Source organism: Electrona antarctica (genome assembly GCF_951216825.1).
Source record: "Electrona antarctica genome assembly, chromosome: 2".
NCBI lineage: Eukaryota > Metazoa > Chordata > Actinopteri > Myctophiformes > Myctophidae > Electrona > Electrona antarctica.
In genome coordinates, this window is record NC_136807.1 from 11,426,440 (window position 1) to 11,451,854 (window position 25,415).

General features: G+C 44.5%; 1 protein-coding gene across 1 annotated transcript in view; it reads right to left on the bottom strand.

The window, feature by feature from the left end:
* Positions 1–25,415, bottom strand: part of cep104 (centrosomal protein 104) — an 83,496-nt gene that overhangs the window by 16,298 nt on the left and 41,783 nt on the right. The window contains exons 13-18 of the mRNA XM_079525959.1: positions 17,496–17,672; positions 9,754–9,957; positions 6,633–6,731; positions 3,645–3,723; positions 2,936–3,011; positions 2,103–2,211 (exon numbers count right to left, since the gene is read on the bottom strand). Of these exons, the coding sequence (XP_079382085.1) occupies positions 2,103–2,211; positions 2,936–3,011; positions 3,645–3,723; positions 6,633–6,731; positions 9,754–9,957; positions 17,496–17,672 (744 nt within the window). The remainder of the gene's footprint in view (positions 1–2,102; positions 2,212–2,935; positions 3,012–3,644; positions 3,724–6,632; positions 6,732–9,753; positions 9,958–17,495; positions 17,673–25,415) is intronic.

The following is a 25,415-nucleotide window of genomic DNA, read 5'->3' on the forward strand; positions in this document are numbered from 1 at the left end:
CCCCTGGTGGTCCCCAGAAGCCCTTCATGGACCCCTGGTGGTCCCCAGAAGCCCTTCAAGGACCCCTGGTGGTCCCCAGAAGCCCTTCATGGACCCCTGGTGGTCCCCAGAAGCCCTTTATGGACCCCTGGTGGTCCCCAGAAGCCCTTCAAGGATCCCCTGGTGGTCCCCAGAAGCCCTTCATGGACCCCTGGTGGTCCCCAGAAGCCCTTCATGGACCCCTGGTGGTCCCCAGAAGCCCTTCAAGGACCCCTGGTGGTCCCCAGAAGCCCTTCATGGACCCCTGGTGGTCCCCAGAAGCCCTTCAAGGACCCCTGGTGGTCCCCAGAAGCCTCAAGGACCCCCTGGTGGTCCCCAGAAGCCCTTCATGGACCCCTGGTGGTCCCCAGAAGCCCTTCAAGGACCCCTGGTGGTCCCCAGAAGCCTCAAGGATCCCCTGGTGGTCCCCAGAAGCCCTTCATGGACCCCTGGTGGTCCCCAGAAGCCCTTCATGGACCCCTGGTGGTCCCCAGAAGCCCTTCAAGGACCCCTGGTGGTCCCCAGAAGCCCTTCAAGGACCCCTGGGGGTCCCCGGACACCCCTCTGAGAACCACCGCTGTATGGCGTTGAGTGCTTATGTGGAAACATGGCCTTATGGTGTTAAAGGAAAGAGGGATGGGGGAGATATTTCCTTTGGGTTATCAAGTGGGCTCCTCCCATTTTCAGGAATTTTATGGACCATTACAAGTCCTCAGGGCTCAACAGTACATTCTGGTAACCCGGGATGAGTGATGAGTGATGAGTGATGAATGCTCCACCCAAACAAACATGTCACCAAGAAATTATAAATCCAAACACGCTTGATGATAGCAAAGTGCTGAAACATTTGGGACATTACTATCAAGGGCGTAACCATGATTTATACATTGGAGGGGTCCAAATTTGCAGGTATCATAGTGGGTAGAGAAATTACCTTTGAATCACAAGATTCTGGGTTTAATTCCCAGTACCACCAACTGAGTACATGAAAAGCACAGCTTGGGTAACAAAGACTAGTAAATATAATTTCACCAAAAGAACAATGGCTGACGACCATTTTAATTTGACACACGCAAATACCAGAGATTTAGGAGTAGGGTGGTGTATATATGTGTGATATCTCTGTGTGTGGAAGCATATAGATTCATAGACATTTAGGATTTCACATTGTTGGAATTGGGGCTCCACCACAGCATGAGAAATAGGAGATGTTGCGTGTCTGGCCCAGTGCATTGTGAGCAGGGTCATTTGTCAACTGGCTCAATGAGTTGACAGCTTGGCACACTTACCTGAAATGTTAGATTTTGAAGATTTTTATCGAGCCAGCGTTGCCTATTTAGGTAGGCTATCTAGTTACTTACCGTCTGGAAAAAAACAAACAAACATTGAATGTCCTACTTTGAATGCTTTCTCCGCTTGGTTTGCTCCTCAATGTTTGACCTGAAATCACCTCCAATGACTAGACCCCTATTACTCCACTGAGTATTGCCCAACTTGAGGCTATTTCACGCATGGGCGAAACAAGTGTACAATGATGTACAAGTGTACAAGTGGGAGGGAGGGTGGCCGAACGGTTTGCGGAGCGGCCTTGATACCGGAAGGTCTGCCAGTTCGAATCCCCGGACCGGCACGTTAAAATTACCACCGCTGAAGTGCCCTTGAGCAAGGCATTGAACCCCTACCATGAAATGTTCTATGAGCAGGGTGTGGCTGTAAACAAGCATCTCGAGCTTAGTCCACTTCCCTGGGTAAACAAAGAACTTTTCTTTATAAACAAAGAACTTTGCTTTGGTCAAACACGTTTTCCTTAACAAAGGAAATAACATGTAAATAAATAGGAAATCAGAGTTGACAGGGTGTCAATATACAGAATAGTAATTTCCCCCCCTGTGGAGATACTAACGTTCGTATAACAACAACCACGCTCCATGTGACTTCTGTTTGGAAGGAGAGTGAATGAAGAATGACGCCGGTGGTCTCAACGTTCCAGAGGTAAACCCCAACGCATTCAGAGGTTTGGAATCCAGTGGTACGGCCAGGAGGAGGGAAGTGGGTGTAATGTGAGACGGTAAACAGAAGCTCACCTGTCTGCATTCATGGCAGCGGTGCAGCATGGGGCAATGTTTCCAGTAGTGAAGGTCCAACCCGTCCTCTGTGAACGACTCGTCCGTTTTGCCACAGAAAATGCACAGCCTGAAACACAGTCAATTATTTGGCTGTCAAATGTTATTCCACCTACAGTAGACGGCGCCTTCAACGCCACACAGAAGCTGAATGTGCTGTTGACAGTTGTACACCTTTTGGTGTTAGCATTATGTTATGCTTTAGCTATTGAAAAATAGCAGATCTACAAGCTCATAGCGCGCCACCGAGTGGCGCGCTACGAGCTTGTAGGTCTGCTATTTTTGAAAAATCGAAGAACGACTGACATAGAAACATAGCTTTTTCAGAAAACTGTCAGGATGTAGAAGACATTTTTAGAATCTGATCTCAGGTCAAAATGGGTTAATTAACCACATGAACTCTAGCATCCCCATTTTGGGAGGCAGTTGTACACTCTCAAGAGTTACAAATGGATAAATAAATATATATTATTGCTAGGTTTGTCCCAATCCGATCATGCGATCGGAAATCGGGGCCGATCGCGTCATTTTCAAATGGATCGGGAGCAAAAGAAAACAAAAACATGATCGGGACATCCCTAGAATCAATATTATATCCATATCATAATATTAGACTGGATATTGTACTATTGTGATATGGCATAAGTGTTCAATAAAACAAATAAAAAATATAAATATCAGATCGGGAAAAATCTGTATCGGCAGATACTCAAAATCAAATGATCAGAATCAGATCGGGAGCAAAACAACGTGATCGGGACATTATATTATACAGTAATTGTTGTGTGACATACTTGTCCAGGTAGTTCACATCCGATGGCTGATCTTTGACTTCATCTGGTGACGTGGTTGGGGGTGACTTCTCCACAGCTGGAAACATCCCAAATGACACATAACTTAAAACCTTCCTTTCTACTATCATTATTATTATTATTATTACAATCATTATGTCATTGCTATCATGAAAGAGTTGTCACAGCTGAGTGGGTAGCGAGGCTGTCTGAGAATCGGAAGGTCGCCAGTTCGACCCTCAGCTTGCGCATCTACTTGTCAAAGGGCCTCATTCAGGAAGCGATATAAGAACAGATTTCCTCTTTGTTTTCTTCTTAATTAACAATTTTTCTTATTGGGTTCTTATCTCTCATGTAAAAACAACTTTTAAGAGTGGTCGAGAGCACTCTTACACACATTTTGTTTGTCCTATGCTCGAAAACATACATTTTAAATGTTAGAAAACATGTGAATATAATTCAATACGAACACTGTATATGATATGTTTTAGAGTAAAAGTAAAAGCAATTTCCCATCCCTCTGGGACCAGAAAAGACTCCCATTCCCATTTAATGATGCTGTGTTTCACACAAAAGCATGTACAAATCAATGTACTGAATGTCTGAAGCGTAGCTTTGGTCTTGAGTTAGATTTTTGACACTTTAAAAATGGGTGTGTGTGTATAATATGTTCCATTACATTCCTGGCTGAATTGTTTCATTTCATGCTCACCTGCTTTGCCAGGCACACTCTTAACCTCACTGTGGTCTTTTCCCTGCGTTTGTCCTTCGGTGGTCCCCTTGCCCTTTTCCTTGTCAAACAAATAGACACCAACATCTTCAAATTGATGCCATCATTACTTGTTTATCACTTGTGAGTGACTCTCATGTTTATGTAAAACTTTACTTAGGAACTAAAGGGAAACATACAGAGTAAAAGCATCAGGGTTCATTTAACTTGTAATAAACAAAACAAAGGGGCAAAAAGTGACATGGTGATACAGAGAGTGGACTTTTCAGACCTCCAGACCATCATCAACACCACTGGACCGAAACTTCCAGTCTCTGTGTCACTTTATGTACTTTTGAAAGTAAAGGACTATTATTATTATTTTTCCTTTTTCATCTAAAGTGCCTCAATTTTCATCCTTCAGTGTGCGAGCCCCTTCTTTTTGTTCATGGACTTTCGTGCTGGCCTCTCGCACCTGCTTTCAGCCTTTATAGTAAGCCTTGAGTTTAGAGTGCAAACTTAACTACCTCTTTCACGCCGAGAACGTACAAATGTAACCAAACGCACCCTTACATCTGTACACTCTAAAGCCCGATTCATACTTCGTCCCACGACCGTGTCGTGCCAAGCAGACCGACATGCTTGCTAGGAGGTCTGCTATTCCTGGCACGCGACACCGGCGTCGTGCAACAGAGCATCAAATAGCCATTATGCTGCGCTCACACGGGCAGATGCAAAGATTACAGTCTGCCATTCATTTGCAATGGAAGACAGCGACATGAAGATACAAAGATACATCCCACAGCTACAAAAACGTTGAGCTGGTTTCGACTGCAGAGCTGAAGGCAGCTCTTTATGTGCGCCTCTGAAGACGGCAGCCTTTCTCAGCTTGTTCACAAGCGTGTTCACAGGCTGCCTGGAGGTCAAGCCTCTGTATGTACAGTTCAGTACAGAGTGCTGGCACTGCTTGCAATGGATCAACAAAGTACTCAACCCTCCAGTATTGAGTCAAAGTATACTCCCGGTCAAAAGTCAGCTAGTGAAAATTGTTCCATCAAATGTTTTGTGAAGGACCACTGAGGATTTTTACTGTGTACTGTGACAAGTGTTTACAGTATTATAATTGTATTATGAAATAATATTTCACAATCTAAAAAACATTCCATTGGAAATCTGCCATGACAGGAGAAATGCCTGGGGTGTCCCTACATAAGAAGACGTCATCCCTGCTAGCACTCCATAGGAATCTGCCATAGGCCCCATCATCCCATCTCTAACCTCTCCATAGGCCCCATCTCTAACCTCTGCGGAGCGGGGGACATTCCAGCAGGTCATGTGGACACATGTTTGGATGATAGAAGAAACAGTAGCAAGTTCAGTGGTGGAAAGCAACTAAGTGTATAGCAGAGTGGCTCAGAACCTCAGCCTGATGGCCTCAGGAGTCTAATATCTCCCCCGGGTCCATAGGGATATCTTGGTCTAGTGGTTAAGATATTGGACTTTCACCTGGGAGACCCGAGTTCGAATCCCGGGCGCTACATTAGTGCCGTGACCCGGATCGGGTTTCCCTGTGGGAGGAGATCAAAAGGGTGGGTGAGCGTAGCAGTGTGGCTCAGAGCCTCAGGCTGAGACACACTTTACTAAAGTACAATTTTGAGGTATTTGTACTTTACTTGAGTATTTCCAATTTCCAGTACTTTTACTTCTACTCCACTACAGTTTGATACTGTAAATCATTCAATCCTAGTAGACAAACTGGAGGCGATTTGATAGTACATCAGTAGGCTGGATGACATCCTACCTTGAGGAAAGAGAACAAAATGGTTGACATAAATGGAACCATGTCCTCCCAGTGAACTGTGGGGTTCCCCAAGGAGGCATACTAGGGTCATTACTGTTCTTACTATACTATACATTAATGAGTGCCGCCTGTAATTGCAAATTGTTCCTGTTTGCAGACGACTCAGCACTCCTGATATCGGGAGAAGACAATTAAAATGCAGGTGGAGGAGGCGCTCAGTTCAGAATTAATCAAAATACGAACTTGGCTTACCGATAACAAACTCTCATTGCATCTTGGTAAAACAGAATCCATTATTTTTGGGTCTAACCATTCCCTTAGTAGGGTAAATGTAAATGATATCAAGGTCAGAGTTGACAACATAGTAATCTCTAGCAAAGAAGAGGTTACATATCTGGGCTGTATCCGGGACAATGAACTGACAGGTGAGGGCATATGGCAACAAGAGTGATAACTCACATTTTGATAGCATAGGATGGCTCCGGGTAGAAGACAGAGTCAAGCAATTGAAAATGGGACTGACATTCAAAATGCCATCAGTGCCAGACTGCCCGTATACTTGACTGATTACCTCCAAAACTCCCACAACCACAACACTAGAGGGAGTGAGGATAATGATCAGGTGCTGCCTACCTGAACAGAACAAATATGGGTAAATTCACCTTCCACAACACTGCCACTCAGGTGTGGAATGCCCTGCCCCCTTCCCTCAAAACAAGCAATTCACTGGTTTCCTTTAAAAAAGGGCTGAAAATTCACCTGTCACTGTCATCTGGTCAAGATGAAGGAGAGCAGGTGCCCTAACCGGGCAACCACACTAGAAGTGTTACTATAGTTACTTTGTAGATTATGATAATTATTACAAAACATACATTAACCACTTCAGCCCTATATACATTTCGGCCGTTCTCTCTGTGAGCTTATATATCTGCGATTTTCAAAAGATTATTATACATTTGAAAATTTGAAATGGGACATTCCTGCACAATGAGTACTTTTACTAAATGTACTTCAAGTACATTTTGATACCTATCCTTGTGTACTTTTACTAAAGTAAATTGTTTTATGAGTATTTTAGTTTTTTTAGTATTTCCGCATTGCAGTATTGATACTTTCTTTGACTGAAGTTTTTTCCCACCACTGAGCGAGTTGAACAACAACGAGAGTGAACAACGTTCAGCTTCACCTACACTGATCTCCTTCAGGGAAGCCAGCTGCTCCTGGAGAGAACGAATCACCTGCTTCTCCTTCTCCCCTTCCTGCTGGCGGGGGACGCCCTTTTTCAGCGTCTGGGTCAAAAGGTGATGCAAAGTGACATCGACACGCCGTTAGCATCAAAGGTTCCTCCCGACAGCAACAAATATATATCAATGAATAAACAAAAACAGTCTAATATATATTTTGTAATTTCCTAAATTGATTAGACTGATTAACCACATAAGTCATATCTCATACTTAGTCTTACAATGACACAACATAATAATAAATAATAACAATAGCCAATTTTTCAAGCAAATTTAAATCAACGACTATTGTATTTACTATTTTTATTTTATGTTTTATAATCAATTAAGCCTATTAATAGTTCAACCAAACGGGTCTCCTGAGGAGACACGTCTGAAGCCTGTCCTGGTCGGGGGGTCTCCGGACGTCAAAACAAACAACGGCGTTGCATCCCTCCATTCCATCTGTTTCTCAGTCATGCAATCCCCCCTCACTGTCGGAGTGTCCAAATTGCTTCCTCACTATAGTCTCTCCTAGCCAGCGGGCCGGCTACAATTTCAAAACATGACCCATTTCTCTGACTCTCTGATCTTGTTTCTTTCCTTCTCTTCTGTAATGTACTAATGTACAGTAACTCCTCTGAACTGGCAGCAGTGTTACATTTGTCCACTAATAATACTATGACGAAATGACGAAAACTAAATGGAAACTACATGAAAACTAATGATGACTAAAACTAAGACTAAATATATTGACAATTTTGTCAACAAATAAAAACTAGACTGTTATGGAGGCACTAGTGGACAAGAGATGAGAGTGTGAGGTTGTAGATCGGCTATTTTCAGCAAGTAGCCCGCCAAAATACATTTTAGGGAGGGACCCTAAAAAAATTAAAAATAAATAAAACAGAAGAGGTTATTGGCTATTGGAAAACCTGATTTGGATAGGGACACATGATCTGATGCAGGACAATGTCCCTATGACAGAAAGTCATAGTGACATTGTATTATTTTATATTATTATTTTTATTTATAAGTCGGTCTACTTTCTCTTTGCTTTGTCTTTTCCAAATCTGACTAAAAGTCGACTAAAACTAGACTAACACTAAAACATTCCAGGTGACTAAAATGTGACTAAAACTAATTGAAAACTTCAATTCAAAATCAAAATGTGCGGTCATAATCAACACTGCCTGGCAGGGAACCAAAAGGCTTCCCGGTTCAATTCCTGATTCATCTTGACATTGTGTTTACATGTCCTTGAGCAACAACACACTGAAGCCTTGTGCCTTGGCAACGCGTCAATCTATTTTACGTCCAAGCATAGACATGGTAACGCCCCCCTGCCTCTGATTGGCCTACCGACACTGCCCGTCTTGACTGTCCACTGAGGTGGATATAGCTACTAGTATGGCATGATGCAAGAGAACTGTAAGTTTTATTTTTGTAGAAGAGGCAAACTAATATTGTTGGTTTGCTTTGATGGAATAACATGTATGCCGTAATATGATTTGATTTGGGTGTGTTCTAAATAAAGAGTTTGTGTTGATTATTATTGTGTAATTTATTTGTATGTGTAAACTTGATATGAAGGTATAGCCCGCACAACTCCAAACGGTCTCAAACGGTCTTCTTGAGCATTCTTACCGGGTGCGCGGTCGGGTAAATAACTTAAACAGACATTTCTCTAAATGTGTAAACTTGAAACATTATTGTACTGTAAAAGGGTATACAAAAGCTATATAAATGCACCATTTACCATTTACCATTTAATTCCTGGAAACGCTACTGAATACACGATAATCAACACTAACACTCTATTTAGAACACACCCAAATTCAATCAATTATTCAATCAAAGCAAACGGCATAAACAATACTAGTTTGCCTCTTCTACAAAAATAAAACTTACAAGTTAGTTACAAGGCTGCATTCTGCCACGCGTGCCAAGCTGTCATTCTCTTGCATTATTTCCCACCACGGAGTAACCTCGCGTCTCGGAGGACAGTCAAGACGGGCAGTGTCGGTAGGCCAATCAGAGGCAGGCGGGGCGTTACCATGTCTATGCTCGGACGCAAAATAGATTCACGCCTTGGCAACTGTATGGTTGCCAAGGCGGGCCGAAGTTTATACAGTTTGTGGTTCTGAAACATTTTCATGTCAAAGACATTGTCCACAGACCCCCGTCTGAAAAGATTTTGTGACAGGGAACCCCATAAGCGAAGATTTGTGTTTTGAAAAGTTTTCGATATTTAAAAAGAATAATCAGATCTACAAGCTCGCAACGCGCCATGACCTTGTGGATCGGCTATTTTGGAACATCCTAAGTATGAAATAATATTAAATACTGTACTCCAAATGTGCTATAGAAATGCAGACCATTTTACACATTTTGTTTCTCTCTCTCATCACAGTTCCTGGCAGTGATATCATGTCTGTGAGCTGGCGGGCTCCAGAGGATGTGATGTGGTGGGTTCTGTGTACTTTATCCTCAGCACACAGCTGGGGCTGGGAGCGGACTGGGCCGCACTACCCAACATAAAATGGACATTTCTACCAGTTCTTTAATGAGGAGACAAGGTCCATGCCAGTAACAAATGACGCTCGGCATCCCCAGACAACCGTCTCGGCTCAACACCGAATATCAGCACATGCCGCATAATCTGCTGACGTAAACTCTGGCTGCCTTCGTAAATCACTCAGTGAATGTTTTTTGTTCAACTAGCTTACATGACATTGGATATCATTTCAGATATTGTCATCGTGATAATGTGTGCAGCGCCTGCAGCAAAACGAGTACAAGCTAACTAGCACATAATTGATGTGGTTAACTTTCCATTCATGTTCTAGTTCTAGACAGCCATGGCCCCCAGACGTTTGGGCATTTCCCATGTGAGCCAACTTCACAAAGGCTTCGCATTCAATACTTAACGTTTTTGTTTAATATTGTTCTTACTTTCTATGGTCACTTACCATGTTGATAGAGAGAGATATTACAGTACAAACACCCCTGTGTCAAGGCAACTAACATAATAACAAAAGACAAATACAAATATCATTTTCTTAATGAATAATGTGCCACTTCTTGCCTGGGTCTCAACTGGTTTTCCATCAATCCTGGCAAAGCCATCAAAGATGTTTTTGTAGAGGACGTTCCTCCGCGTAGCCACGTCATTGGGCGGGAGGTAGCGGAGGACTGCACCTTTGTGCTGCCGATACGTGGCTAGGACGATGCGCACGGCAAGCTCTCTCACCTCAGATGATGCTCTGTGCTCCAGGGCCCCTGTACAGAACTGACACCAGGACACACAGTTAGCATCACCAATGATAGTCACAATGAAAATAAAATATTGGTGCCAGAATTTGGGTGTGTGGATATTTTGTACTCACAGAAGGATTAAACATTCAGTAGTGTAGACAAAGGCAAGAGACTTTAAATGAAAAAAATAAGGTACCATAATAAAATTGACATTACAAAGTCCATTTAAAAAGAAAAACAAGTGGCCTTTTAGCCTAAGGATGAGGTCACGAGGTCACAAGGTCACCAAAATCAGTAAGCCGATTTGCCATCTTTGCTCACCTGCCCATCAGATTTAGCCTGGCTCCAGCCCTGAATCGCTAGCCACGCCCATTAAGAAAATATGTTCTGAATAATGAAGTGAAACGAAATGAAAATTCAGGCTACATCAGATTATGAGAAATATATATATATATTTATTTTTATTATTATTATTTTTTAGCCTTTTTCTGCCTTTTTTTCATTGATAGGTTAAGTAGACTGACAGGAAATGGGGAGAGAGATTGGGGGGGAGGGGGGAGACACGCGGCAAAGGCCGTTGGGATCGGGAGTCGAACCCGCGGCACGCCGTCAGGCTGGCTCAGCAGCCTAGGTGCCGGGACAGTTGAGCTAACCGGGCCAGATATTTTTATGCAAAATTGCCATATTGGCCTGATGTTGGTGCTGGTGGAAAGGTCATGGGGTCACTCAAATTACTAAAGTTCATCCTCAGGGGACATGGATGTTCTCAATCTCAAATTTCAATCCGTTAGATTTTGAGATATCTTGTGTGCAAGATGACATTTTGTCCTAGAGGAAAGACGCCAAAATCAGTTGGTTGACAGTGTTGGCGGATTGGAAAAGTATTAATGCTAGAGTGCCAAATAACAAAAACAGCACAAAATGGACAAGAAAAAGGTCTAAACCATCAGATGTCCAGTTTAGGAAAGAGAAAAAAAGAAGAGGAGTAATGTGTAAAAAGAGAAATGAAACCGCGTGCGTGCGTGCGTGCGTGCGTGCGTGCGTGCGTGCGTGCGTGCGTGCGTGCGTGCGTGCGCATTGCAACACTGCAACTCTTTGAGTACAATATTATGCTTGTAAATGAAATACGTTAGAACATAACCTTTATGTTAGTTAAGCTATATTGCTTGCTTGCTATACTATTACTCATAGCGCAACAATAACATCTATTGTTCAATCTAGCTTACATAACATTGGATATAAGCAAGCATTGTCATCAGGACAATGTGTGCCGCCTGCAGCAAATGAGTACAAGCTAACTAGCCCATTGTGCTTTACTTTCATTCATTCGTGTTCTAGACTAGATCTAGAGTCTAGACGGCTGGCACCTATAGGTGCCCTGTAGGTGCCAGCCGTCTAGACTCTAGTAAAACGTCTTAATTAATGTTTCAGTCTGGAGTATTTGAATTTCCCATGTAAGAGTTAACATGACAATGGCTCCGCACTCAATACGTAGTAGTTATTTGTTTATTATTGTTGTATAATGTATACGTATGGTTGCTTGCTTGGCGTTGAAAGAGAAATGACATTGTTCAGAATGACGACCCCGTGTTATACTGTGCATTTGCTAAATAAAACACTCTGACCTTGACCCGTGCACTGAATGGCACCTGCAAAGTGGTTCATAAAATCTAGAAATACCTCAGTATCATCATCATTACGGTCATTATATTAGCGACTGCACTATTTTTCTTTTCGCCACAGATGATAAAGTCCCTGTGAGAGCCGCCGCACATGCTGTAAAGGGAGACTATTACCTAACGTATTGTCTAGGGAGAGAAAGTAACGACAACAATGGAGAGAGTATTAACGTCCCGCGGACGGTACGCTGCTCACAAAGGCCACCCATCTCTCTCTCTCTCGCTCAATGGGCCGAAGGAGACTAGGCCGCCCAGTATAGTCAGTTGTCTCTCCCGGCCGCTCCTCATTTTAATTACAAGAAATTCAATCACCTCTTCCACCTCCTCCTGGCAAATAAATCACCCAGGTAACGGAGGAGGGGAAGGGAAAAATGTCCAGGCCGAAGCTAGGCTAACATCAACGATGAATGAAGAGAAGGTGAAAACAGACACCAGCGGTTGGGGTTTTTTTCTGTTTGTTTTTTCTTTGCTTTTCTTTCTTTTTAAAGGTACTAGGCCCTCAATGAGCTGTGACCAGTTTCTTTACGTTTACAAAGCCCGGCCTGTAATTTGCTTAGTTGCGTGCACCTTTTAGACTCTTTGTTGTGCTACCGTGTAATCCTGTTGTTAACGTCCCACTTTACACAGTGAAATCCTCTGTGTCAATTCAACTCTGCGAGTGTACAAACGGAACCAAATGGACCCATGTGTGTCCAAATGGAACCAAATGGACCCATGTGTGTCCAAATGGAACCAAATTAGGGTCCATGTGTGTCCAAATGGAACCAAATGAGGGTCCATTTGTACACTCTCTGAAGTAAAGTTATATATATTTTTAATAGAATTATTGTTAAATAGTTAAATAGATTTATGATTTATAATTTATTGTTAATTTATAAATGTAGTTGTAATTATATTCTGTTACTATTATTATTAATAATAGTATTATTATTTAATTGTATTTAAAATGTATTATTTCCTTTTTCAATGCGTGGTTGGTGCCAGGGTTAGGAATTTAAGACAAGGCATTGTCTTAAATGTGAGGATTGCAGCCAGTCAGGTGGCAGAGATAAAGGGATATAACAAACGCGTTGTGCTGGTCAATATTTGTATGCATTAATTGTATAAAAATTATGCATGTTTATGTGTTGGATTGGTGTAATTGAGTTTGCCTTTTTGTACCACTTCACCACTTCACCACTTTTCAACTTCTCTTCCTATAATTGGTCCTAACTAATGTTCATGATAAAATACCACCATTTTTTCCTACTCAGTCTGTGTCTCATAGGAAGGCTGTGGGCAGTTCAGAAACCCGTCCACCAGTGACATCATCGATGGTGAATCCAAGCTAATAGAAACTGCAGGCTTTCTTTTCCTGAAAAGTTGCAATGCAAAAGTTGAAGCCATCGTTCTCACAATAATAAAAATCTAAATATATTTTAAAACAAATCTTGTTTAAAAAGAAATCTGCCTAATGATGATGTCACTGGTGGACGGGTGTCCGAACTGCCCAAAGCCCTCCTATGAGACACAGACTGAGTAGGAAAAAATGGTGGTGTTTTATCATGAACATTAGTGAGGACCAAATATATGAAGAGATGTTGAAAAGTGGTGAAGTGGTCCTTTAGTTTAACCAGTGGCAGCATTATAGGTATACATTCATTTGTATTGGTTTTGACAATAAATGTGATCTTTTTTGTGCCTGTACCTATTCTGTTTTCACCTGTGAAATGTCTCCCCGTCTCTTTGCACATTTTCTTTAAACACAGTCATATGTTATGTTGATGTCACTACTTCAGAATCTTTATTGTCACATTAAAAGAGTCTGGTGCTCCTGCTCCCAATGCTCCCGTAACGTTTAGAACTGCTGTTATAGTATAAAATGCAAGGTATTCGAGCGTTCTTGCACATAATTACCATATACTATAGTATAAAAGGTAACTGTAACTACTGTATTTTGCACTATGGCTTATTTTGCAAATTCATACTTTTTTTTCTCTCTCTCTGCCTTTATTGTGTTATGCTGATGTTGCTACTGCTGAACGCTTCTTCTTATTTTATTTATTAGATTTTATTATTGTTATCATTTGTTATGTTGTTCCGGAACAGTATTTTGTGAGTACATTACAAACTTGCATTATACTGCTTGTATAACGCCTTATAACTGCATAAGTAACTAGAAAAAGTGCCCCTCTGTGCACAGGTCTCCATCAGGGCAGGTCAGGTTGTGGCATCCTGGTGGCGCTATAATAGGCCAATGTGAAAAGGGTGATATTTCTTCTTACGATGGATGGCAATTGGATGATTTGAGGCATTTTGTTCCAAAAAGGCGTTTTGCAAAAATCCACCTGTTGGTGGCGCTATAGCAGGCCAATGTGAAAAGGGTGGGATATATTCCTCAGCCTAGTAGGAAAGTCTGTGAAAGATTTCACATAAATTGCACTCTCCGTTCATGATTTGAGGCTTTTTGTTCAAAACGGGCCAATCATGCAAACTTTGCCAATTAGGATGGAATCTGAAATATCGGACAGATCTGTCTTGAACACATGACTATAGAGATAGTGTGTAACGATTTGTGGGATTTTTGGACAGAATCTGGAGGAGTAATATAAAAAAGAATGTTTTTCAAAAGTCGGCCTCCTGGTGGCGCTATAACAGGCCGTTCTAGAAAATTTGGGGCAGAGGTTCATCGTTGGCATCCAGGGAGTGTGTGTGCAAAATTTGGCATCGACCGGGTTAACGGTGCCGGAGATTAGCTGTTAACAGACGGATGGACGGACACGCGCACGGACTCACACACACGGACGGAGTGCAAAACATACTCTCTCCCCATGCCTTCGGCCTGGTGGAGACAATTACAAATAAACCTTGATTCTTGAAAACCTGTTACAGAACGAACATTCTTTAGCAATGATTACTATCGGAATATTGAGCTTTTCTTTTAGTTTTTAGTTATTTTAAGTTAGTTGAGTTTATAATGGCGCCTGGAGTTCAGTGGCAATATTAAACCCTTTGAGCTGGTAGACAAACTAGGGATTGAATATCCCCTCTCTGAATCTCCCTGATATGGTCTTTGTCGAGGACATTAGGATACAACTATTGTTAAGCTCAAGTCAGATGAAATCTCCCATATAGTGCAGCATGTACTACGATGACACATTGCATCTAGGTGACGTCTCAGTCACTCACAGAGCTTTCTAATTAAGCTGTTTAACCAAAGTAATTTGACTGCCATGAAAGACAGCATCATTGACCTTCTGTCACATCTCAACGGAACGGAGACAGGAAAGGTTTCCCCTGCAAACACGACAGGCAACCGGCACAAAGGGGCCGGGGCGCCAAGTACTCGCAAACATGCACAAACATGCAAACACAGGCCACCAAATACCATCTGTGTGTGGCTTCTCTTCTCCTCGGAGCGAGGGGGAACTCGGAGGCACCTAACAATTTGGTCTCACCAATAAAGGCCACAGAGAAGCCAAGAGGAGGGTTGAATATGAATAGAGGGAGCTGGGTGGAGGGCCGGGCCGGTCGTAAAGCGTCGGGAGAGGGGACAAGACAGCACACTGGCCTGTCCCGCCCTGTCAACAGTATGGAGAGTTTGCACTTAGATACTAGGTCACTGCTGGTAACGGTAGAGTGAGTGAGGGTGGGAAGGAGACTGGAAGAAGAAGGCAGTGGCTGGGCCGCACAGCACACGCCAACAGTGACCAAATTCCCTCAGCTGACTGGCGGCTCCTGACAACCTGTTTGGGTGAAAATGGCTGTTTACACGCGGGTAGCCAGGGAACCTCGGTGGGCCCCTCTGCATTTACACACCTCAGCCAGGTTGAGCTAACTAATATGCCAAACTGAAATGACGAAACTGCACGTCATTCAAGTGTTACAACAAGCCTGGCTTTTCGAGTCATTTATTGCTAGGTCACGGGACCTATGGAAAATAAGACTTGTGCGTTCCAGAATGCGAGCAACATGATGCAAGAGTGGGAGTAGACCCTTTGCTGAATGATAAGGGTGGTTGTCTCTAGATGTAGAGTAGAGAGATGTGTTAAATTCCAGTGGTCAGACAGACAGACAGACACGCAGGCAGGAAGGCAGCCAGGCAGTCACTTATCCGATGAATCTTTGACAGCAATTGTAAATGATGTTTGTGGAAAGGTATTGCAACAGAGAGTCTACCTGCTGCTACTACCATTCATTAGGCTGCTGCTTGTACTGTATATACTATAAACATTCATGCATTTTGGTGCTGCGCAAACTAAAGGTAAAGGTAATATCATACTGTGCCATAACATTCGGCTTGATTTCGGACAAGGTCTACAGTATGTTACTGAAATAATGCAAGTTTAGTAACAGACTTTTATATTCCGTCTCTAAATGTTACATCATTCATGTAGCCTAAGTTGTTTTTGTTTCTGCACTGTAATTTTACTGTCTTATGTTTCTGTTTTATTTTAACTTTAGTTTTCACTGCCTTCAAATGTCCTTTTATACTGTATTTAATATGCTCCGTGTCCTGAACAGGTGTTTCCTTTAACCCATTCTGGACGGGAACCCCTTTTGGTGTTTTAACTAAGCATTATGTTATACTTTAGCTATTGAAAAATAGCAGACCTACAAGCTCATAGCACGCCACCGAGTGGCACGCTACGAGCTTGTAGGTCTGCTATTTTTGAAAAATCGTTAAAACATTTTTAACTCAAATCTTTGCTTCTGGGGGGTCCCTGGAACTACATATTTTCAGATGGGGGTCGGCGGCCAATTACATATATATTTGGGGGTCCTTGACATGAAAATGTTTGAGAACGACTGACATGGAAACAGCGGTTTTCAGAAAACCGTCAGGATTTAGAAGACATTTGTAGAATCGAAGGTGTTTAACGTCAATTTAAATGTACTTTTATGTGTTTCCTTTATTTTATGTTTTATATAAAGCACATTTAATTGCCTTGTTTGTGGTAATGTACTACATTTGGTTAATAGTTTCTACGGCAATACAAGGGCCTGTAGAGATTCTGCGCTCATTCTCCCTAATGATCTCACCAAACAGCATGCAGGGTTGTAGTTGGAAGTCGTGCGTCACGCCTGAGCAACGCTATGGCAACTAGGCCAACTGGCAGGCCCATTCTCACGGTCCAATCAAAGTGGTGAAGTCAGCAGGGATAATGGCACTTCGCTTTTGGCCAAATACCATTTCACACAGAGCTTTGTTTTTTTTTTTACTTCACACTGAGAAAGCATTCATTCATTCGTCAAAAAAATGTTAATAGTGAAGATGGTGGCTTGACGGCCTGGGTATCGGAGGAGACTTGAGGCTATCTTCACCCTCCATAGAGAGTGTGGGGGACTGGGAATTGGCTTCATTATCAAATTTGGATATGTTTTTTTTGTCTGGGAGGGGCATGGGTTGCTCAACAACATACGGTAGTCTTTTCATAATTTGCCAGGCCCTGAGATCTCGGTCATTGAAAACAAATAATACTCATGAATATAAATTGTGCCTCTGGCTGTCTGGCATCATTGTATAGCATTACAGGGTGGCACAGGAAAACGTTTAACACACGAAAAATGCTAAAGATACATAATAAATGGTAAATGGTGCATTTATATAGCGCCTTTATCCAAGGCGCTTTACATAGATTGCGCATTACATTCACCCATTCACACACACACATTCACACACACATTCATACACCGATGGCGGCGGAAACCATGCAAGGCACCAACCAGCACATCAGGAGCAATTAGGGGTTCAGTGTCTTGCTCAAGTACACTTCGACACTAACTCTGGGGGAGCCCGGGTTCGAACTGGCAACCTTGCGGTTGCCATCCGGCCACTCTACCCCTGAGCCACCGAGCCACCGCCGCCCCAGGAGTCTGGGACTGTAAAGAGCGTCTTCCTGTATCTCCTTACCTTCATAATGTTGTCCAGGGTGAAGCCAGAGTTGTCGGTGCCCACCTCCGCCAGCAACTTCTCAAGCAGCTCGGCGCGGCTCAGGGCCAGGCGTGTGGGGAAGTTGGACTTGAATGGCTTGACGAGTTCACCGGGGATCAGCTGCAGTGTCCGCATCTCTTTCAGAAGAGCCATTTCCTGTGCCAGGAACAGTCGGGGTACATACAGCATTAAAAATTTCAATAATTACTTTATGGTGACAAAGAACCACAGGTTAAATTATAAACACTGCTGCATTTGTAATTGAACCTATTGTCAGACATTTTAAATGACAAGCCAATCAAGTGTGACGCTATGATTCATCATTTCAACACCAGCCTTTGGCCCGGAGGCAAATCCTGACAGAGTGTTGTAAAGTAGGAACAATTCAGGTGTGACGGAAGAACGTTCGTGGAAATTCTTCACTTTGCCATTTCGGTGTCATCAGATGAGTGGAATGTGTGTGTGTGTGTGTGTGTGGGGGGGGGGGGGATACACACTTCAGTCCAATCCAGGGTCTTTCCTTTTATTAAGTCCTTGAATTGTCAGGAAAGAGGGATGTTTGCGCGTGCAATAATCAAACACTACTTTGCCTTGTCTATAACAAAGGGGCATTCATTGGTCTGGACGTTCCATCACAGCTAGCCCTTAATGGCTCCAGAGGGGACGGGCAGTGACTTAACAAGGTTGAGTCACATGGCACGGCCCTGAGATAGGTCTGGTCCAAGTGTCATTGAATCAGAGGCTAACAGAGACGGAGGACGCCCTCCATTTCCCACTACACTCACCTAAACACACACACACACAAAATAGCAACGGGCAACGCAGTATAGCTGTGTGTGTATCTGTTCATCTCTCACATATTGCAGAAAATAGTCATACTAATGCCATGAATAGCCGAGCTACAGGCTCATGTAGATCGGCTATTTTCGGGGCACGAGGGTTGTATATATAAGTACCACATGTCAAGTGTGCATGGTGGCTAAATAACTTTATGCAAACTTCCCACACCTTTTCGTTCCATGCCTAAGGTCACACACGCACGCACGTAGTAAACGTGCGCACGCACACGCACACGCACACGCACACGCACACACACACACACACACACACACACACACACACACACAGAGTGTCTGTTCTGTTTCGTAGGCTCAGAGGAGGTCGTCTAAACAGCCCCGGGCTGGCTGACTACAACCCAGGGCTTGTTGGAGAGTGGTGGTAGGACATGACAACACTTCAGACATCTCCTAACTCTGCTCCCTCTGTGTACAGTACTAGCTACTGTACAAGTCACTCAACATGGAGCTGCTGAAGTAGGACACATCATCCTACTGCCTGTTAGTCTATTTTTAGTCGACTAAATCTACAATTGATTTAGTCGACTAAAATGTATTTTGGTGGACCTTGATGCCGTCGTAATGACCGATTTTACACTTGCTGAAAATAGCCGATCTACAAGCTCACAACGTGTTGAGCTGCGACGCATTGTGAGCTTGTGATGCTGTTTTCAGCATGCAACATTTTTGTCTAGATTTCATTTGTTATAATATAACAATATATTTAGTCTTAGTTTTAGTCATCATCGCTTAGTTTTCATTTAGTTTCCATTTAGTTTTCGTCAGGGAAAAAAGGTAGTCGACGAACATTTTTTTTGTCATAGTATTAGTCAGCGAAATCAACACTGCCAACCAGTGCCCGGGCACCGACCCAATTCCCTTCATAGGAGACATTTCCCTCTTTTATGCCTAGTAGGTAACACTTTGAATAACACATAGCAGCAGAAGGAAGATGACACATTTCTGAGAAATATATGCGAGTGAAGAAATGTAGTACATCATGCATGACTAAAATTGCGAACTTGCTAGGTGTTTTTAACAGGTTATGGCTCTTCCACCATCAGTGTGTTTTTAACAGGTTATGGCTCTTCCACCATCAGTGTGTTTTTAACAGGTTATGGCTCTTCCACCATCAGTGTGTTTTTAACAGGTTATGGCTCTTCCACCATCAGTGTGTTTTTAACAGGTTATGGCTCTTCCACCATCAGTGTGTTTTTAACAGGTTATGGCTCTTCCACCATCAGTGTGTTTTTAACAGGTTATGGCTCTTCCACCATCAGTGTGTTTTTAACAGGTTATGGCTCTTCCACCATCAGTGTGTTTTTAACAGGTTATGGCTCTTCCACCATCAGTGTGTTTTTAACAGGTTATGGCTCTTCCACCATCAGTGTGCGGCAGGCAGCGCAACACACTTTAACCACTTAATCCCTATAAACGTACGACACATAGCGGAAATAACCAATATACCAGTAAGACGCCTTAATATAGGCGAGAGCGACCGCAGGGCTGAGCCACTCTCCCGGAATAATGTCACTTCATCATGTCAGCACTGTCATAGAAGTTTCATTTGAAATTGTCTCATATAAGCAGGGGGGCACATTATTATTTTTGGCTACTACTCAAAAGGAGCACCTGTACGTATCCTGCCACAACGTTATGCTGCTTTCACACGGGCAGATGCAAAAGATACAAAGATGCAAAGCTGCACAGTGTATTTGTAGTCGTTAAGCAGCAGGAGGATCCCACTAGCAGCAGGTGTGTCCGTTTATCATTAGCACAACCACAAACGTCCAACACATATACAATGAATTGCTCGCCTAATGCTGCAGGTTCCATGTTTAATTCCAACGTGTGTAACCTACATTGTTTAAGTGACAGATCATGCATGGTTTTCATATTGTAAATAGCCTATGGTTGCGGAAATAACCAATATACAAGCACAGTGACATGTTGACACTGTGAGGTTTTCCCTTTTGAGATCTTTTTAAAAGTTTGCAAGGAAGCCAAACAAAAATAAGTTTTACTCTTATGTACCTGTACACAAGATGTAACAATAAAGTACAACCTTGAACCTATATAAATAATGACATGTTAATGGAACGTTGCAACGTGAGTGAAACCACACACATTCAGCACTCTAAATTCCTATGATTTGCCAACCAACAGGCAATACAAAACCCATTTAGATGCTTCTGTATAAAATGTGGCTTGGATTGTGGACATTTCAGAGCAAGTACTACTATACATGTCACTGGAGGTATCAAGTGGCCATTGAATAAGGTCCACTCTCAGCCCTGAGCAGACGTACTATCTTGACATCACCCCAAAGATGTAAGATACACAATATAACTTCCACCTTTGTCATATAGATATAGTAATTCCATATTTAAAGGGGAGTATCTTTCTAATTGACAATTACACAAAAAATAGGTTGTTCGGTGTCACCAAAAGGTGCCTGGTTTCACACCAGCAGGCCGTTTGAGGGTCATCTTAGCATTATTCATGGCTCTCTACTCCAATTGGCTGGCAGCGTTCCTGGTCACACCCCCTCTCTTGTTTCTCTCACGGGAGTTTTTGGCAACAATAGCTGCTTTTTTCAGTCAGTCTGACAGCCAACAACAGAACAGTGCTCACTTCCAATGACCGGCTTTAATTGTCATTTTGCTTCACTCAAGTATGATGAGAACTGTTCTTCATAGAGCTTTTTCAGCTTGGAATAGGCTCCCCTTAAATCTGAGACAAACACGCAAATACACAAACATACAAACACGCAAATCTGAGACAAACAGAAGAAGATTTTCTTTTAAAAAGTTTTTGTACCTTATTTGTATTATTATTTTGTATTTTGTGTAAACACTGTATTTGTGACTATTGGTTGCTGTTGTCTCTGTTAAATAATGAGCGACTTCACTGTTTTAGCTGATTGTCTGTTTTAAATTTCAATTATCATCTGTTTTTATTGTATACAATTTTGTGTGGACCCCAGGAAGACTAGCGACCACTTTGTGGAAGCTAATGAGGATCTGAATAAAGATTAAAGAAGAAAGAATAAAAGAAAAAGTGACTATACCCAAATTGAAGCCGTAGCTAGCAAAACTAGAAATGCAGTCTACAGTGCAGTCAGCATGAGCGGGCTCATTCCCCTCTATGTGAGGTGATTTGTGTTTTGTGCCATTTCCAAAACATTAAAAAGCTGGTGGAAATGGTGAGTACCACGAGTTTGTCATACTTTTACAGCACTTAAATGACATCATAAGTATGTATGCAACCCAAGTCCAGTAAATGACATCATAAGTATGTATGCAACCCAAGTCCAGTAAATTACATCATAAGTATGTATGCAACCCAAGTCCAGTAAATTACATCATAAGTATGTATGCAACCCAAGTCCAGTAAATTACATCATAAGTATGTATGCAACCCAAGTCCAGTAAATTACATCATAAGTATGTATGCAACCCAAGTCCAGTAAATTACATCATAAGTATGTATGCAACCCAAGTCCAGTAAATTACATCATAAGTATGTATGCAACCCAAGTCCAGTAAATTACATCATAAGTATGTATGCAACCCAAGTCCAGTAAATTACATCATAAGTATGTATGCAACCCAAGTCCAGTAAATTACATCATAAGTATGTATGCAACCCAAGTCCAGTAAATTTGTCAGGAGTGGTTTTCAAGCAGGACCCAAATGCAAGGAAGTCGGGATCTTAGTATTTATTCAAACAAAGACCTGCAGTAGCGCAACACTAGCAAACATAAAACAGACTTGGAACTCAGGTGACAATACAATAATCCAACACAGAACACAACCAAACACAGGGCTTAAATAGGCACAAGATTAACAGGACACAGGTGAACTCAAATCAAATCAACAACAGGATTGGCTGGGGGAAAACAAGACAGGTGAAACAAAGAACCAAAAATCAGGGAAGGTGAGACAAGGCAGGAACCAACTACAAAGGAAAACAGGAAACACAAAGCAAGCACTTCAAAATAAGAATCAAGAACACCATATCATTACTTCAAAATAAGTCTCAAGAACAACATACACAACACACAGAAGGCAGATCCTGACAATACCCCCCATCAAAGGGGCGGATCCCCAGACGCCCCAAAAAACAACAAACGGGAGGTGGTCCGGCATAGGGACCAGGGCACTGCACTGAGGGAGGGACTAAACTGGAGGGACAGGGCAAGACAGGGGGCAGGGCGGAAAAGAACTGGACTAGAGCAAAGAGCCAGGGGCTGGGGACTAGGGCAGGGTGGAGAGGGGCTGGGGATGACTGACCAATACAGAACAGAGAGAAGGACAGAGGACACTGGCAAGGAAAAGGTGACGAGAAACGGGCAGAAAAGAGACAAGACCGAGTAGGAATCAAGTGGGCAAACACACAGACAGACATGCAGATAGGCACATAGACAAGCAGACAGGCATCAACTCAGACAAACCAACAGACAAACAGATTAACTGACACACAGGCAGGCAAGCGGACAAACAGGTGATCTCACACAACATCAGGCGGGAACGAAAGTCAGAGGGTAGACAGGAGGACTGGGGGGTAGACAGACGGACTAAAAGACTAGCAGACAAACTAGCAGACACACAGAGAGGGAGACAGGCAGACAAACAGAAAGGGAGAGCAGTAGGCAGACCAAGCGAACCCTCCATCAAAGGGCAGGACATTCCAGAACGGAACAGAGGAGGCTGGGAAGAGGAGGTAGCTTGGGGAACAAAGGGGCCGGCATACTGGGATACAGGGGAGAAAGGCTGCAAAACTGGGGAAGAAAGGTGGCCAGGGACAGGGCTAGAAATGGGACTATAGGCTGTGCTGGGTCTAGGGCAAAAAGGCTGAAAAGGGCTGGGACATAATGGCTCAGGAGGACATGGAGACAGGGACTGGGGTAGCGGACACTGAGACAGGGGCATAGGGAGAGAAGAAAATTGGTCAGGTGGTTGAAGGGGTACTGGGAGAACACAACAGGCCTCACATGGCCTGGGAAACACTGGGAGGACAGAACAGGAGTCTGGTGGCTGAGGGGACACTGGAAGCACAGAACAGGGTTCCGGTGTCAGTGGGGACACTGGGAGGACAGAGCAAGGGTCTCGTGGCTCGGGGGACACTGAGAGGGTCGAACAAGGGTCTGGTGGCTGTGGGGACACTGAAATGGCAGAACAAGGGTCTGGTGGCTGTGGGGAAACTGGGTTTGGTTCAACAGCAACAACCAGAGGCAGTTCAGAATGTTCAACGGGGGTGTCAGCAGGGTAAAGGGACAGGGTTCCTGGCAGACTGTCAGCAGAGACAGCCAACAGGATGTCTGGCCGGGCGTCGGCATAGTCCGCTGGCAGAGCATCGGCGAGGAAAGTTGATGGGGATACAGGCACGGCGTTGGTGATGGCGACGATCGGGTAAACATGTGGAACACAGGCGGGGGCAGCCGACGAGGGCACAGACGGGACAGAGGCGTGGACAGACGAGGACACAGACTGGACACAGGCGGGGACAGACGAGGACACAGACTGGACACTGGCGGGGACAGACGAGGACACAGACTGGACACTGGCGGGGACAGACGAGGACACAGACTGGACACAGGCGGGGACAGACGAGGACACAGACTGGACACTGGCGGGGACAGACGAGGACACAGACTGGACACTGGTGGGGACAGACGAGGACACAGACTGGACACAGGCGGGGACAAACGAGGACACAGACTTACAGGCGGGGACAGACAGGATGTTGGCAAGACCAGCCAATACAATCTCAGGCAAAACTGGGGGCAGAGTCACTGTAGCGCTGGGCAGCAGTGGAGCCTCTTGAACACTGGGCAGTGACACACACTGGGCACTGGGTAGCAAGGACTCCAAGGCGCTGGGCAGCGAAGCATCCAGGACGCTGGGCAACAGGGAGCGTTGGCGGTGTCGGGAGCCATGACGCTCACGCCCCCTTCTGGAGGTCCCACGGATTCCCCTGAACACGACCAAACGAGACCCCTCAAATGGGTCTTGGGCTGGAGTCGGCTCAGGGTAGATGGGTACGGAGTCATTACAGACAGGATCTGGGAACTTCACGGAACAGGCAGGTGTAGGGAGGGCCAACGAAGTGCAAGGCTGCAGAGTGTCAGCGGCACTGGACACAGTGACGCTGGGCAGCTCGGGGACGCTGGGCAGCTCGGGGACGCTGGGCAGCTCGGGAACGCTGGGCAGCTCGGAGACGCTGGGCAGCTCGGGGACACTGGGCAGCACGGGGACGCTGGGCAGCACGGGGACGCTGGGCAGCAAGGGGACGCTGGGCAGCAAGGGGACGCTGGGCAGCACGGGGACGCTGGGCAGCAAGGGGACGCTGGGCAGCACGGGGACGCTGGGCAGCACGGGGACGCTGGGCAGCACGGGGACGCTGGGCAGCATGGTCACGGGCTCGGAGGCGCTGGGCAGCACGGGCTCGGTGGTGCTGGGCAGCACGGGCTCGGAGGCGCTGGGCAGCACGGGCTCGGTGGTGCTGGGCAGCACGGGCTCGGAGGCACTGGGCAGCACGGGCTCGGTGGTGCTGGGCAGCACGGGCTCGGTGGTGCTGGGCAGCACGGGCTCGGAGGCGCTGGGCAGCACGGGCTCGGTGGTGCTGGGCAGCACGGGCTCGGAGGCGCTGGGCAGCACGGGCTCGGTGGTGCTGGGCAGCACGGGCTCGGGTACACTGGACACTGGAGAACCAAAAACTCTTCTCAGCTCTGTTGTGAAAGAGGAGTAGCTGGAGCAAAACCTTTGTTCCTCCTCCCATGCATCAATAGCCCAGGATAGGGCCTCTCCTGTGAGCATGTATCTCACATAAGCCAGGCGGGAATGTTCAGTGGAGAAGGCAGGTGCCTGGTCCTCAAAAACTGCCCAACACTGGGCAAGGAAAGAGTCACATGTCTCAGGATTACCTCCATAACGCTCAGGGTGAGGAACGTGGAGCCCCTGGGTGGGCAAGGCATGGGCAGGAGTCAGAGAAGGCAGAGTACAGGCATGTGTCACAGGTGTGAGCACTGACAGACCTGGGCATAGTGGCTTGCTCCAAA